The 15,701-nt window shown below is 39.9% G+C and overlaps 1 protein-coding gene across 4 annotated transcripts in view; it reads right to left on the minus strand.

The window, feature by feature from the left end:
- The window catches only part of FBXO25 (F-box protein 25), a 66,744-nt gene extending 51,237 nt beyond the window's left edge, over positions 1–15,507 (minus strand). Inside the window, exons 1-2 of one of the 4 annotated variants that reach the window (XM_027776780.1) lie at positions 15,375–15,507; positions 8,894–9,034 (exon numbers count right to left, since the gene is read on the minus strand). In XM_027776780.1, coding sequence (XP_027632581.1) covers positions 8,894–9,027 — 134 coding nt within the window. In that variant the 5' untranslated portion in view covers positions 9,028–9,034; positions 15,375–15,507. Of the gene's footprint in view, positions 1–8,893; positions 9,035–11,409; positions 11,458–15,374 lie in introns of those variants that run through there. The other 3 variants (XM_006141631.3, XM_006141633.3, XM_014592729.2) reach the window with 3 other exon arrangements.
- Between the last annotated feature and the right edge of the window lie 194 nt (positions 15,508–15,701).

Here is a 15,701-nt window from a genome sequence, read left to right on the forward strand (position 1 = left end):
AAAGAGTGTCATGAAGAATGAGATAGATTAACATGTACTGACATGGCATGACCTCCAAGAAATCAAAAGTAGAGCACACAGTGATACCGGCTCACTGGAGAGGGAAGGAGGTACATTGTCTGTGATCGCAATGCCACTCGCAGGCACCAACCCCTGTCGATCCTGTGCACATAGGACAAGGTGACACACACTTAGATGCTACTGTAGTTAATGGGCCTCCAGCCTTACAGCTGCTCAGGCCTCCCCTCTCCTTACACCCCACGCACCCAAACTGTCAGTGAATCCTATCAGTTCTATATGCAAAATACACTCAGGATTCAAGCTCTTCATCAGTCTGCCACCTCCATCCTCTCTGAGCCACGAGCATTTCTCACTTGTGTTATTCCAGTTGCTCTGTGAAGACTGGTCCAACTGCTCTGTCCTTGTCTCTTGGCAATCCAGCTTTAACACAATAGCCAGAATGACTGTTAAAACATCAGCATGGAGAGCAACTGCAGATTCTGGAGATAGCGTGGGAGGATGGTTGGAAATGAGGAAGAGGGAGAGGGAGGGCAACAAGGGGAAAATGAAAGAAGCAAAACATTTAAGGGACACAAAAATGGAAAATTATCTCCTGATGATAATGTGCATGGTAATATCTTTGACTGGACTTACATATGAGTATTCATGCTGGGAAAATTCATTTTGTATGTTCTAATGATATACAGTGATTGAGTATAAAAAATAATAATAAAAGATAGCGTTTGAAAAGACACACGCACACACATACATCAACCTGAACAAAGCACTCTTGTTCAAAGCCCTGGCTCTCCAACTCACTCTGAAGAAAGCCAAAGTCTTTACCATGATATCAAGGCTCTCCATAGCTAGACATTGTTCAGACTAGAATCTTGTCTCCTTCTATACCCCCTCCTCTCTGCCCCACCCATACTCTTGCTGCCTGGTACCTCTGCACTCTACCTGGGAGGCTCTGCCCTCAAATGTCTATCTGTCCAGGTTGCAGTGCTCAAGGTGTCATTCAACAGATGCCTTCTCATAGAGGCCACTCTCTCTAGATCTTCATATACCACCATCCACCCCTCGGCACTTCCCATCTCCCACATAGTACTTATTACGCAGAACAAACTACAAAGGGAATTTGTTTTATCTGGAGTCAGTCTGCCCCACCAGAATGCAACCCTATTAGACATGGTTTTTTGTTCCTTTTTTTGGAGAGGTTTTTGCTATAGGGTACGGTGCGCTCGCCAGACAGAGAGAGACAGAGAGACAGAAAGTGATAAATCACCCCCCAGGGGGCATGGCCATGCCGCAATCCCTTCTCCTCCATTCTCCTCTCAGGATCTTGGGCACGCACGCACACGTGCCCGGCGTGAGTTTTAAGCCACAGGGTCTGGGACGGGAACCACAGTCGACTATGTGGGAGTCCAGCAACATAGTCATTACGCTAACTGCTGGTCCCTGTTCCATTTGTTGTTGTATCACAGTAGCAAGAACAAACAATAAATGCTTAATAAACAGGCATATCATTATATGTGATAATAAAACCAGAGATGTCTCCCTAGGTCTGGCTCCTTCTACACACCCAAGAGATAGAGGTAGTACTCAAGTCCATTCTATTCCCAAGGAGACCCTTTCAGGAGGAGTGTGGACAGAGACATCCTTCCTGTCTATGAGCGGGCAGCATTGTATTGCCACCTATTATGTGGGAAAAATCCCACAGGCTCTGCCCCTGAAGGAAGCACTAAGGAAAGGATGATCATCATGAGGAAATTAATAAAAACAAAAAAGTACTTCTATTCCAGAACACCTCATATGGTGTATAAAAAATTAATAAAGATTCAAGATAAATTTAATAAAGATGAAGATTTGGGACCAGCAGATGGTATGATGGTTATGTCACTGGACTCCCACATAGTTGACCACTGCAGTTCGAATCCTGGATCCAGTGGCCTAAAACACACGCCCCAAATCCTGACAGGAGAATGAAGAAGGGATTGCAGCATGGCCACCACCTCTCCACACACAGGATGATTTCTCACTTTCTGTCTGTCTCTGAGTCTCTGGTGAGTGCACACACCCTATAGCATAAAGCTTTTTAAAAATAAATACTTTTTTTTTAAAAATAAAGATGAAGATTTTAAACCCGGGTTCTGAGAATATATTTGATGGTTTTGCATTTCTTGGTGCAACAGAAGGCGAGGTAGTTTTGAAGAGACGGAGTAGGAGATGTGGATGTATGTAGGGAGCAAGATGTCACAGGAGACTGAAGGGGGTTTGAAGTAAAACTTATGAAGAGTAGGAGAACAAGCCAATCATGCAAGCACAGAGGAACTGCTGCACAGCATTAAGGGCCTACTAGGCACATAGCAGACAGCAATAAATACTAGCTTACTAAATGAATAAGTGAAAAAATTCAATGAGTGAGGAGAAAAAAGAGCAAATAAATAACTGAGTGAAAGGAAGAGCAATGAGTGAATGAGCTAATGTGTTAAAGAATGAGCGCATTTATAATTGTCCCATTGTGTTCTCTAGGGTGATTTTTCTTTCCTAGAGTTTCTAGCACTCGTGTTTGTTTCACCTACAGTTGGGAATCTACCATTTGGGTGTAGTAAAAGAAAAAATAAAAAAAGTTGAGATGGAAGTTTAGGGTATTGCCAAGAGTATTTTGAAACTATGAATCATGGAATATAACAGAGAAATGGAAAAGAAAGGTCTGACCGAATGCACAAACAGGTCAACGCATGAGGTAACAATCAGGAAACGTGGGAGGAGGGGAGACGGTTTAAAGACTGAGATAACTGGATACAAAGTTTTGGACCATGGGAAAAGATAGATGGCTTGAGGAAAAAAGAAAATCCTAGAAATAAAGAAGGCAAGCACTAAGGCTAGAAGTTTTAAGTCCCATCCACAGGTGGACACTGAAACCATCAGGCATCTGGGCTGGAAAAAAGACCAGGATTCTTTGCAGACTCTGGTATCTGGGAATGAGTGACTACGCAGCTGGCCACTTGCACAGAATAGGATATGAGCTAGAAAAGGAGACCTTCACTTTTCACACTACATTCTATGGGATTACATGACTTTTTTTTGGGGGGGGGAGATTCATTTACAATAAGCATGTGTTACTTTATAACTGACAAAAACCATGAATCTCAGAAGAGAAAATACGAGAACAAAGTCAGAGACAGGAGTCGGCAACCCAAAGGAAATCATTAATTAAAAAAGCAATTACAACAAATACAGCCTGAAACACTTGGTGCTGATTCTGACACTGAAACTAACTTGCTAAATCACTCACATTTTTCTTTCCAGTCACTAAAGAAAAATATAAGGAAGGCCATCTGAGAGTTTACTGAAATCTGTAACAATACTCTAAAGAGCATAAGGGGAAGACATCAGTGTGACAAGAAGTATATTTACTTAACTAATAAGTAAGCAGAGAGATGAAGGGCTCCTCACCAAGGTACTATGGCGGTAGGAGCCCAGTTCTTACTTGCAGAACTGTAAGGATCTCATGAATTCTCTACCCGTCCTGTAACCAAAGATTACTTTCATATTTTCAGAAGAGAATCAAAAATGCAATTATTTTATCTTGTTCCCTGGGAGATTCACAATTTTTAAATGCTTTTTATAGAATTAAACTCTTTTGGGACATCTAGGGAGTTACTAGAGTTAAAGATAATTTTCATGGAACCCTAAATTTATAACCCCTGATGCCTGCTGAAAAACAAACAAAAAGTACTAAAACATTCAAATTTAGATAGAAAATAAAATGTTTAATAAATTTTAAATAAAAGTTATACAATAAAAAAAATCTAATAAATGTAAAGGGAAAGAACCTAATAAGCATCATTGTCTGGCTGAGTGAATAAACACATGTCTCATCAAATTTCGGCTTCACAAAAGATGAGCAACTTTTTGTTATATCCTCTAATTATTTATAGGTACCAACACCTCTAAAATATGATAACAGTTAATAATTCTTCGAGATGTATAGTATCTAGGTGCTCCTCTCCAATACCTTTCCTTTATAAAAATCATACAATTTCTGTCATCAAACATAAACTAAACAGCAGCAACACCACCATGGAGATAAGATGAAGCTAGAGTATTTCCTTGGTATCATCTTCCTTCAGCCAAAATCTCAAGAGTTACTCTTAGGGCTTCCCATTTTGCTTGTCCAATCAGTCTGTTACCTACTCTCCTACTGATTCTGATTCTCCTGTCTAGGTGCACAGATATTACTGTCAGCAAGTTCTCATCATTCCCCACCTGGTCTACTAGAATCCCAAACTGTTCAGTCTGTACCCCAGGTGAGACATCTTCCTTTTTTACATCTTCACATTGTTTTCGTTTTTGTTTTAATTTATTTTACATTAATTCACTGTATATCATTACAGCATACAAAATGAATTTTCCCATCCAGAATACACTGAATATTGGCCCAATTAAAGACATTACCATACCTATTATCTTCAACAGATAATTTTCCATTTTGTGTTACTTCTTTCTTTTTTCCCCTTGACCCCTCCCCCCACACACACACACACGGACTCTGGTGTCCACAGTTGCTCTCCATACTTTCACACTGTCCAATATTTCAGTTTCTTCCAGAGTGCAGACATTCAGTATATATTAAGTGGGGACACACAATGCCTCTTTTTCTTAGTCAGATTTGCTTTACTTAAGAGTAAGTCTTCCCTATTTGTCTACTTTCTATCAAATGTTAGGATCTTATTATTTTTTTATGGCTGAGTAGTATTCTGTTAGGAAACAGCAAAAATGCCATGCTTCTAGAATACCTTGGATTTATAAACTCTGACTGAATGACTCCAGGGGAAATGGCAAAAATGACTAACCTCTTGCTTTCCTGCTGGAAAATGACAGAAGGTCATTAGAGAGGTGTGTAATCTGATGAATGTGTTCTCCAAATTCCAAGGTGTGCTGTCCAGCTTCTGGCATCATTTAGCCATTTACTTATGGCTACTGAAACCACCCTGCTACAGGAATTACTCTTATCTTTTTAATCCTTTAGGAAGTAGCTTTCTCTAAAAATAACTTTCCTTCCTCTTTTGCCTAATAAATATGGAGGACGAGAGAGACTTAGCAAGTGCATCCCTGGTATGGCCTCTCCCTATCACTCTTGACTCAAGCCTCTGTGTCTGGAGTATTACTTCCATGCGCACTTCAGGTGACTCTCTGTTGGGCAGATAAGTCACAGTATTCTATAGTGTATATATGCCACACTTTTTCAATCCATTTGTCTGTTCATGGACATTTGGGTTGGTTCCATGTCTTAGCAATTGTGAATAATGCGGCACTAAACATGGATGTGCAAGTGTTTTTCTGACTGAGTGTATTCCTATCCTTTGGTTAAATGCACTTCCTTGGATGGTGCCCAGGACGAAATCTCTGTACATTCAACTGTGCTCTGTGCTAAGAGACTTTTTAAGCTCTAATACTGTATAGGACATCTTTTAAATGAAGAACTAAACATTCAAAATGGTTTACTATTTGTTCCATGATCATTAACCTCAATGACATCACAAATGTTGCTTGAAAGAGCAGCTTAATCAAGGACTCAGAGTATAGCTAGTGGGCTGTCCTTAGATTAATTATGTTGAATTGCCTAATTTCTTACCTATTTCCTCTAAATTTTTAATCCTAAATTACAGTAAAAAATTAGGAAAGAACTATTTAAAGGCCTTATATTTTCATACCCATTTACCAAAAAGAAAATTAACAGTTATTTAGAATCTTGACCTCTGAATTATTTTTACTACAGTAATATTTCTAATTTTAGAGAGCCCACTCTAAACCTAAGAACTAGGAGTGCTCTGTTTCCCAAACACATGAAAAGGAAGAAAAGGCCACTTTAAATAGTTATTTAAGATAGTGGTTACATACAGTTTTATTCTCTTTATCAATAGGTTAGGTTCAAAGCTAAACCTTTTTTCCCTGCACAGGAAAGAAGACATCTGCTGCAGTCCTGGGTCACCCATGCCCTGTCCCACAGGTCTAGATATACATTTAGGTCAGAAAGGAAAGAAGTCAGAGGAAGACAGATAAAAATGGCAGAAAGGAAAGAGAGGGTCCCTAGAACTGCAAGATACCTGGAGGGAGTGAAGGAGTATCTACCCCATTGCAGACAGCCTTGGTTGCTGTAATAACACCGATTGTCTCAGTAAAGACATTTAGACTTATTAATTCTGCATGAGACACTTCTGTTAGCACTGGTATTTTGAAGGATTTTCAAGTTAAGTTTGAATGCAGGTCAGTGTGTGGGTAAATTTGTGGGGAATGAAGGTGGTGGGGCAAGGGGCATGGAGTTAGCAAATAAATATGTTTCAGCTGTATGCTCTAATTTTACATATTTAAGAAATATAAACCTTTACACACATAATATGTGTTTGGATTCATGAATTCATGAGAAAAAGAATACATAAGGAAACAAACAGAAACTCATGGAAATTTCTTATTATAAAAGTAGCAATACCATTGTATTTCCAGTCTCATAACTTATGTTTTGTAATCTATTTTCTACACTTAATAGTAGCTTTTAGAAGTAATTGTAGGATACCTAAGATTTCTAGACTTGCTCAACCAACTTGAAAGAATTTGCTATAAAAATTATAAGACAATAGGGGATCATAAGGCGGCAGCAGTAAAACACAATGCTCTGTAAAACTGACCCACACAGGAAAGTGGCCAGTTCACTTCTGGAGACCTTCCTGAGTATACTGGGCATGCATATGCTTATAATTTGGGCTGGCTGAAACCAAGGGCAGATAAGGACATCAAGATCCTGCCGAGAGTGTATCTCTGTCACTGTGTCTTTCTCTCTGTCTCTCTTGTTCATAGAATAAACTTAAAAAAAAAAAAAAAAACCCTGTGGGGGCCAGCAAGTGGTGCAGTGGTTAAGGCACTGGACTCCTGCATGGCCGACCATGGTTCAAGAACTGGACCTGGTGGCTTGAAAATCACATGTGCATGTGCATGAGTACCCAAAAATCTCGAGAAGAGAATGTGGCCATCCCCTGTGGAGGATAATTTCCCATTTTCTTTCTCACACTCTCTTTCTGGCAAGCACATGTGTCCTGTGGCAAAAACCTTTATAAACAAAACAAAACAAACCTGTAAAACAATAAAAAATTACCTAGAAAATTCATAACTGATATTACCATACACACCATCAACAACGGATAATTTCCCTGTTGTGTGCCCATTAAATGTTTTGCTTTCCCCTCCTTGATTCCTTCCCTCTTACCCCCTATTGTCCACCCTCTCTCCACACTATCTTTAGTATCCACAGATGCTCTCCTACTTTTATACCTTCCATTCTTTCAGTTTCTGCCATAAAATACAGACATTCAGTAAATATTAAGCGGGGATATACAATGCCTCTCCTTCATAGTCTGGGTTACTTCACTAAGCTTTAAATCTGCCCTATCTGTCCACTTTCTATGAAATGCCAGGGTCTCATTGGTTTTTATGGCTGAGTAGTTTTCCATAGAGTACATGCCACATCTTTTCAATCCATTCATCCGTTCTTGGACATTTTGGTTGACTCCATGTCTTAGCAATTATGATTTATGATGCAATGAACATGGATATGCAAGTGTTTCCTATTCTTTGGGTAGATGCCCAGGAGTGGAACTGCTGGATCTTACAAAAGTTCTATTTATCCTTGACTGAACTAATATGCAGTATATTCATGATAGGAAAGTTCATTTTGTATGCTGTAAAGATGTACAGTAATCAAATGTAAAAAATAAGAAAAATAAAGTACATCCCCTGAAAAGAAAATTCATAACTGTGTAATATTAAGCAACACACAAATAGCACAATTACCAATCAAAACTTATAAATAAATTTTATAGCCATCAATATTAAATAAAACCTAGACTGTCAGAAAAATGCCACAATATAAGTTCAACAAACATTATGCATCATCTTCACTATAACTAAAATATAAATTAGTGCTTCAAATACTGCAAAAATCAGTCTAACAAACTTCTGTCTGAAAAACAAATGATCCATCCCACACACAAAGTTGATAATTATGTTAATGCCGAGTAAGGAAATACAATAAAATTAATAACTACACCCATAATACTTCAAAGGAAGAAGTCTCAAGATCTTCCTAATCTTCCAAATTCTCACACTCCATTGTGGTAGACATTACTGGTTACTATACTGGAGACATCTACCCTGCCTCTGCATTCACACAATCTCTGATTTTTATTCTGGACACATGGCTGCACAGAGAGATCACAACACCTAGTCTCTCCTGCACCTAGGGCTCTAGCTGATGAGCTGTGGTCAGACTTGATCTGTGTAACTTTCAATTTGTGCCATTACAGAGTAGAGTTGTATCTCTCTTATCCTGAGTGGATGCAAATGTGGAAGGTAAAACACCCCCTTAGACAAGGCAGACGAGATTATACTCTCAGGATGACAGAGTAACAAGACAGAGTATCACTCAGCCCCCTGATGACATTTCAGAGCAGTCACTACCAATTCAAACTTTTGAGAGCAAAAAAAAATTTCGCCTTGTGTAATTTACTATTATTACAATTCTGACATATGCCAGTAAACCTGCATGTTTTAATTTCCTCAGCTTCCTCAGCTTTAATGTGGGGTTAATAACATTACCTATCTCTCAGACTATTGTGAGAATTAAAATATTTTAAATAAAGAAAAGAAAGCAGCACCTGTGTGTGGATATCAGGTGATCTACCAGGCTTGTTCTCCAGTTAAATAACTTGTTTCCTAAAACCAGCCCTCTGCGTGAACAATTTTCAGACAAATCACAAGTTACATAGAGCTTTGTGATGAATAGAGAAGGCCCTTAAGCTGGCAAATGATGTGCTGCTACTTGGCTGTAACTTACATGTTGTGACTGATGTTACACTGGCTGTCTTCTCTTTCAAGTTCCTGACTACAGGATTCACATCTTTTCCAGCCATCTTCTGTTTTAATCCAACTCCATCCAGGAGATCTCCAGTCTTGACCCAAAAATGGCATAGTTCTCCTATAAAAAAGTTAGTTTATGTTAAAAATATATGTATAATTAACAAAAGTTCCTTTTCATCTAGAACATTTACTTATTGATTTTAAAGATTAAAGGTCTACTTAAACATTTAAATGTCTGCCTACTGCTTACATGTTGGCTGGACACTGGTGATAAAATAGTGATGATAACATAGTATTACGTCAGTTTACTGAAGTGATAAGATGGGGAAAGCACAGGTGGGTTTACCAGCCCAATGTTCCAAATATTGTGAAAGGTTTACCAGAGGTGACATCTAAGATCAAGGAAAAGCAGGAGTCAGGGAGCAGGAAGGAATACAAAATATTATTCCACACAGACAACATTCTATTTGCCAGAAGTTAGAAGTAACTAAACATGTTCAACTCTAAGCAGTTCCATTCGGTTGAGGCTTAGAAGAGAAGAAAGGGGAAGCTAGAACAAAGAAGCCTTTCAAGGCCAGAGCAAGTCAAAGGAACTGGACTTTATTTTGAGGGCAATGAGGAGAAAAGAAAGGGATCTAAGTAGGTTTGGATTTGAGCCTTATGGAGAATGCAGGATTACACGGTAGAGAATGGATGGGATGAAGGACACTTGGAAGAGGACTGGAAGTTACTGAATGTTGGTCTTTAAAAGGTGAGGGAATGGGCCAGCAGGTGGTGTAAAAATAAAGGTGCTGGATCCTACATGGCCGGCTGCACGGTTGAGTCCCAAACCCAGTGGCTTGAGAATCATGCTGGGCACATATGCATGCATGCCAAAAATCCCAAGAAACTAGAAGAGAAGGGACTGTGTTATGGTCATCTCCCTGGGGGACTCTGTCTCTCTCTGTGAGTGTACATGACCTATAACAAAAGCTAAAAAACAAAACAAAAACAAAATATTGACACCATGGTGGCAAGAGGTATGGAGAGAAGAGCAAGGACTAAAGAAACATTTAGGAGAGTTACAGAGTACTTGAAGGTTGACTGGATAGGTAAAGAAGAATGAACATCACGTTTTTGCTTGGGGAGGGGAGGTAAGAGGTGTTGATTTCAGTTTTGGACATTCTTGTTAAGTCTGACAAATTACACTCAGAACATAAACATTATGACTTAAAAATCACACAACAGACATTACTTTCACGAAGCTTACAATCTGATGAAAGCAAGACTTAGAACACTAGCTTTTCCCATTGGTTGGAAACCAGAATTCCCTTCTTCCTGATCAGTTTTCAAATACTTCTGTGAATTGACATCACAGTTTGGAAAGCTTTTAAAAACCAGCGCTGGGACCAGCAGATGGTGTAATGGTTACGTCTCAGATCCAGTGGCTTGAAACTCACATCAGACATGTGTGCCTTCATGCCTCAAATACCAAAAGGAGAATGGAGAAGGGACTGTGGCATGGCCAGCCCCCCTGGGGGGGAGAGGATTTCTCGCTTTCTGTCTTTCTCTCTCTGTGTCTCTCCAGAGAGCAAAAGCACCCTATAGCAAAAATCTCTCTTAAAAAAAAAATACCAATGCTTAGTCCCATCTCAGACCAATAAAATATAAATATTTGAGGGTGATGGCTAAGCATAAGAATTTGTTAAAGGTCTACTGGTGATTCTCAGAAACACAAAGGGTTAAGAACTGCCTCAGACATTTACCTTGCTGATAAAAATGTTACCTCCCCAAAAAGGCTTTCCTAACCAGCTATCCAAACAGCTCCCTTCTGCTGCTTCTATTCCCAAACCCATCAATCTGCCATAATCAGGTGTCTTTATAGTAGTAAGAGCTGTCTGAAGTTATTTATGTCTTTACCAACTGCTTTCCTCCAAGATAATGCAATGTCTTCAGTTCTGTATCCCAATTACCTTTAACAATGCCAGGCACACAATAGGAGCCCAATAAATATTTATTTATTGAATGAATGAAGACATAAATCCATGGCTCAGAAAGAGGTAAACTTGAAAGAAATATAGGAAAATCCCCCAGCATTTAGATAGTACTCAAATCCATGGAAATAACATCACAGAGTATGCAGAGTAGAAACCAAAAGAGATAAGGGTGGGGGGGGATGCAAGGAACATCAAAATTTAAGGAATAAACGAAGATAAGCCAAGAAAGGAAACTGAAAAGGAAGAGTCAAAGAGGTAAAGGGAAAGTAGGACATCAAGAAAATAATGTATTTTAAGAAATAAATGCCAGAAAAATGTTATAAAGAAGCCAAGCATGGGGCGGGCCCTGCAGTACAGTATTTAAACGCTGCATTGGGAGCTGGATCCCACATGGCCAACACAGTTTGAGTTGCAGCCCTGAAGACTTGAAAAACTTGCTGGGCAGGGGGGTATGCATGCCCAAAATCCTGACAGAAAAGAAAAATGAAGAAAAGAGAATTGTGGTATGACCACGCACCATTGAGGGTAACTTTTCTTTCTCTCTGGCTCCCTCTGGCAATGTGTACACACCATCTGGTGATAAAAAGAGAGGGGAAGAAAAGGAACAGTAGAGAGTTGAAAGGCACACTCTGAATTTAGCACAAAAAGTTAGCTGATGACACTAGCAAAAATAGTTTCAGTAATGTATTATATTAATCTCACTTCCAAAGTAGACTTGACATATTTCACAATGTAGAAAATTTACTTCACAGAGTACAGAAGATGAGAGTGTGTGGACACCATCTGTCAACTGCCCATTGAGAACCCTTTTTCTGAAGCATTTGGGACCAGAAGTGTTCTGGATTTTGCAAGAGTTACATATATATAAAGAGATATCCTGGAAATGGGACATGGGCCTAAGCCTAAACATGAAATTCATTTGTTTCATATACACTTTCTACACATAGTCTGGAGGTAATTTTACAGGATATTTTTATATTGTGGCATTTTGACCACAACCTGTCCCATGAGGTCAAGGGTCCACCTGTGGCGTCACATCAGCACTCAAAATGTTTCAGATTTTGGAACATTTTGGATTTCTGATCTTCGGATTAGTGATTGTCAACCTGTATACTTAGTATAAATAATAAAAAGCAAGCTATTGGGGCCAGCAGGTGGTATGGCAGTTAAGGCGCTAGATTCCACATGACCAACTTTATGGTTGAGTCCCAGACCTAGCAGCTTGAGAATCACACCAGGCGTGTGTGTGTGTGTGTATGTGTGTGTGTGCATGCCCAAAATCCCAAGAGGAAAATGGAGTAGGGGTTACAGCATGGTCATCCCCTCTGGTGGGTGATTTCTCACTCACTCCCTCTCTCTCTGGTGAACACACACTCTACAGCAAAAGCTAAAAAAAGAGGCAAGCTGTAAAGTGGATAGTTATACTGTCTTAAAAGAGACCCAAAGGGGGCCAGCAGTTGGTGCAATGGCTATGTCACTGGACTCCCATGTAGTCGACCACGGTTCTAGTCCCAGACCTGGTGGCTTAAACTCACGCCGGGCACATGTGCTTGTGTGCCCAAGATCCTGAGAGGAGAATGAAAGAGAAGGGATTGCTGCATGGCCATTTCCCCCCGGAGGTGATTTTTCACTTTCTGTCTCTCTGTCTCTCTCTGTCTTTTGGGTGAGCGCATGCACCCTATAGCAAAAAACTCTCCAAAAAAAAGACCCCAAAATTTATAGTCAGAACATATCTTTTCTCAGTCACATATTGATTACATTTTCCTTTAGATGATACTTTAAAAATAGTCCTTCAGTCTCAGCATTATTTTGATAAGCTTTGTCTTACAGACCTGCTCCACAACTACTTATCATGCTAAAATAAAAAGGTACCACCTATGTCCTATCAATCCAGAGTTAAATAAGACTGTCTCCAGTAGTATGCACCTGATTTTCAAGGACATTCAGAGAGAAGCCAGAGGATATTCTGACAAAAGGCAGCCCTGAAGCTGCAGATGACTGTTTTTAATGGCAACTTCAGTCAAAAAACACATACAACAGAAAAATGACTATTAGGACCACGTCGGATCATTGTCAAAGTATCTCTCAACATCATATTAAAACTGTAGATTCAGAAGTCTGTGTTTTAAAAAAGTCAAATAATAATCCACAAAATATTGCTTACCAAAAACAGAACTACTATAATAGCAAACATTTTGCACACTGATGTTATGGTAGGTGTCCCTGCCCTCATGGGTATACCACGTAGCTGAGGAACTCAAAAAAAAAAAAAAGAATGAAAGAAAAGCAAAAGAATACACACCAAAAAATTCTGTACACATATAACAAAGTGTTCATGTGGACTAACATGAGTGCACACATAAACATAACAAAAAAAGCCATTGGGGAAAAAAGAAAGTTGTCATTTAAAAGGCCTGGGTCTTGAGCTTTCAGAAATACTCCCAATTAAGAGGCAGCTCATTTTGTAAATTAGAAAACACTGTTACTAAAATTTTAGCAGATTTTGACCCATCACTTTTAATGGGAATTTATTTACATATTCAGCTAAAAAAAAACATATTTATAACAGGAGGTTATAAATTAAAATTACCTTTGTTTTGGGAACTTACAAATACAAAAGTAAAAACTAGAAATTACTCCTGAAAGTTATGAAATGTGTAAGAGCAACCACTCAAATGATATCAACTCTGTGGTGATACATCGTGCATAATTTGAGACTTTTAAGTACATCTCATGCCAAGTTATGTCAGAGAACATATGAGGCTGAACTATTTTAAAAACTTCCCTTAATCTGTATTTTCCAAGGCAAGACAGGAGGGTGGAGTTATGCAGGAGAATGGGACTTCATGAAGTTCATCTGCAGTGGAAACTCAGGGCATCAGAGAATCAGAACCAACCAAGAAATGCCCTTCCCTCAACAAGCATACTTTTTCTTAACTATTGAAAACAATAATGGCAAACATTTAATAGAGCATAGTATGGGCTAAGCAGTATTCTAAATAAGCTCCATTTACTATCTCCTGTAGTCCCCACTCTACCCTGCCTCTGCAAGATAGGAAATGTTATTATCCTCATTTAAAATCATTCTCTACTCTCTAATTGAGGCACAGAGGCAGTTTAGCGGAGGTGAAATTCAAAATGATGAAGACTCTCACTTCGAGATCCATGTTATTAACTGCTATATGTTTAAAACAGCAATTCCTGGGGCCAGCATTTGGCGTGGTTAGGGCTCTAGACTCCCAGATGGTCAACCACAGTTCAAGTCCCAGATGTGGTGGCTTTATACTCATGCTTGGCACATGTGAGTATGTGCCCAATAACCCGAGAGGAAAATGGAGAAGGGACTGTGGCGTGGCCATCTCCCAGAGAATGGGAAGGATTTCTCACCTTCTTTCTCTCTGTCTCTCTCTCCATCTCTGTCTCTCTCCTCCGAGTGCACGCACCCTTTGGCAAAAAGTCTTTTAAAAAACAGCAATTCCTAAACACTCTATTAAATACTATAAAACTACAAAGGTTTTGTTCTGTTTACATTTTTTACTTTCTACTATTGATATATATACCACCAATATGTTCTAAAGTAAAGATGGATAGAAACGTAAAAGCACTAAAACAGGAAACAAAACTCTTAACACATATTAAAAGACTACAGGTGTTTACTCATTGTTTTTAAGTTAGATGAAAAGGAAATGGAATAACCAATACAGCAGTTATTAAGTTGATCTTCCAAAACAATAAAAACTGTAAGTGTTAAGCAAAGCTGCAGCTACACATAACATAAAAAGGAAACGAGTTGCGGGGCAGTTTCATATACAGAGAAAAAAGCTGGCAAAGGAATTTACTTCCTCCTTCTCTCTTACATTTCAGTACAAATGTTGAGAAAATAATTTTCATTGTTCTGGGATAGGGGAGAATAATCTTCAGCTGATAAGCATTTGATTTTGCTTTCTTGCTCCCTTTTCCTTACAATATTTCAAAATAACTTAAGGTCAAACAATTTAGGGTCAAATGTTAAGCGACTTTAAGTGTGGACACACTTGGTCAAACACGGAATACTGAGGGCTGAGAATACAAAGCAGGATGTTCCCTAAGGCCTGAGAAAAATCACAGACGCTTCGTGGAAAAGGAAAATACATGCAAAGGAGAGGAGAACTTGATATATGGAAAAGGGAAATATTTATCTTTTCTAAGTAGAACTGGATGTAAGGCTGTAGACGAGACAAGAAAAGAGGAAGCTTCACAGGGAAAGAAGCATTCTCTAGACTCCTGAGTTTTCAAAATGAGTTTGAATAGGCCCAGGAACAGAGATGGAATCTAATTGGAAGAAATGTCAAAATGTTCCTACTGGGATGAAAAGGAGGCAAAATTCACAAGTGTCAGCTACTAGAAAAATAAGCAAGGAAAGCAACCGAAGGGAGGAGACGGAGACGGCGCTAGAGTCACAACGACGAGTAGAGACAGTGGCCTGGAAGACTGCGATCGTACCCGGGCAGGTGTCCACCGGGGAAAGGCGTGCAAGAACAGGCGGCGGACGAGAACTAGAGGCCAGGACCGAGAGGCCGCAGGGTCGGAGACAGGAGTCCCCCAACACCCTCGAGGGAAGCGGGGCGGGCGTAGGCCCTGATGCAAGCACAGGCGGGCGGGAGAAGGCCCAGGAGGGCGGCTGCTAGGCGGAGTCGCGGCAGGTGGGCGGGGAGCGCGCCGGCTGAGCAGAGGCAGAGCGCTGTACCAGCCGACTGCCCCGCGCCCACCGGGCACGCAAAGGGCCTCGTGCCCACCTGGCCCCCGCCGGCCCCGTCCCCACCTGGCGAT

Source organism: Tupaia chinensis, unplaced genomic scaffold (assembly GCF_000334495.1).
Source record: "Tupaia chinensis unplaced genomic scaffold, TupChi_1.0 Scaffold000061_1, whole genome shotgun sequence".
Classification (NCBI taxonomy): domain Eukaryota; kingdom Metazoa; phylum Chordata; class Mammalia; order Scandentia; family Tupaiidae; genus Tupaia; species Tupaia belangeri.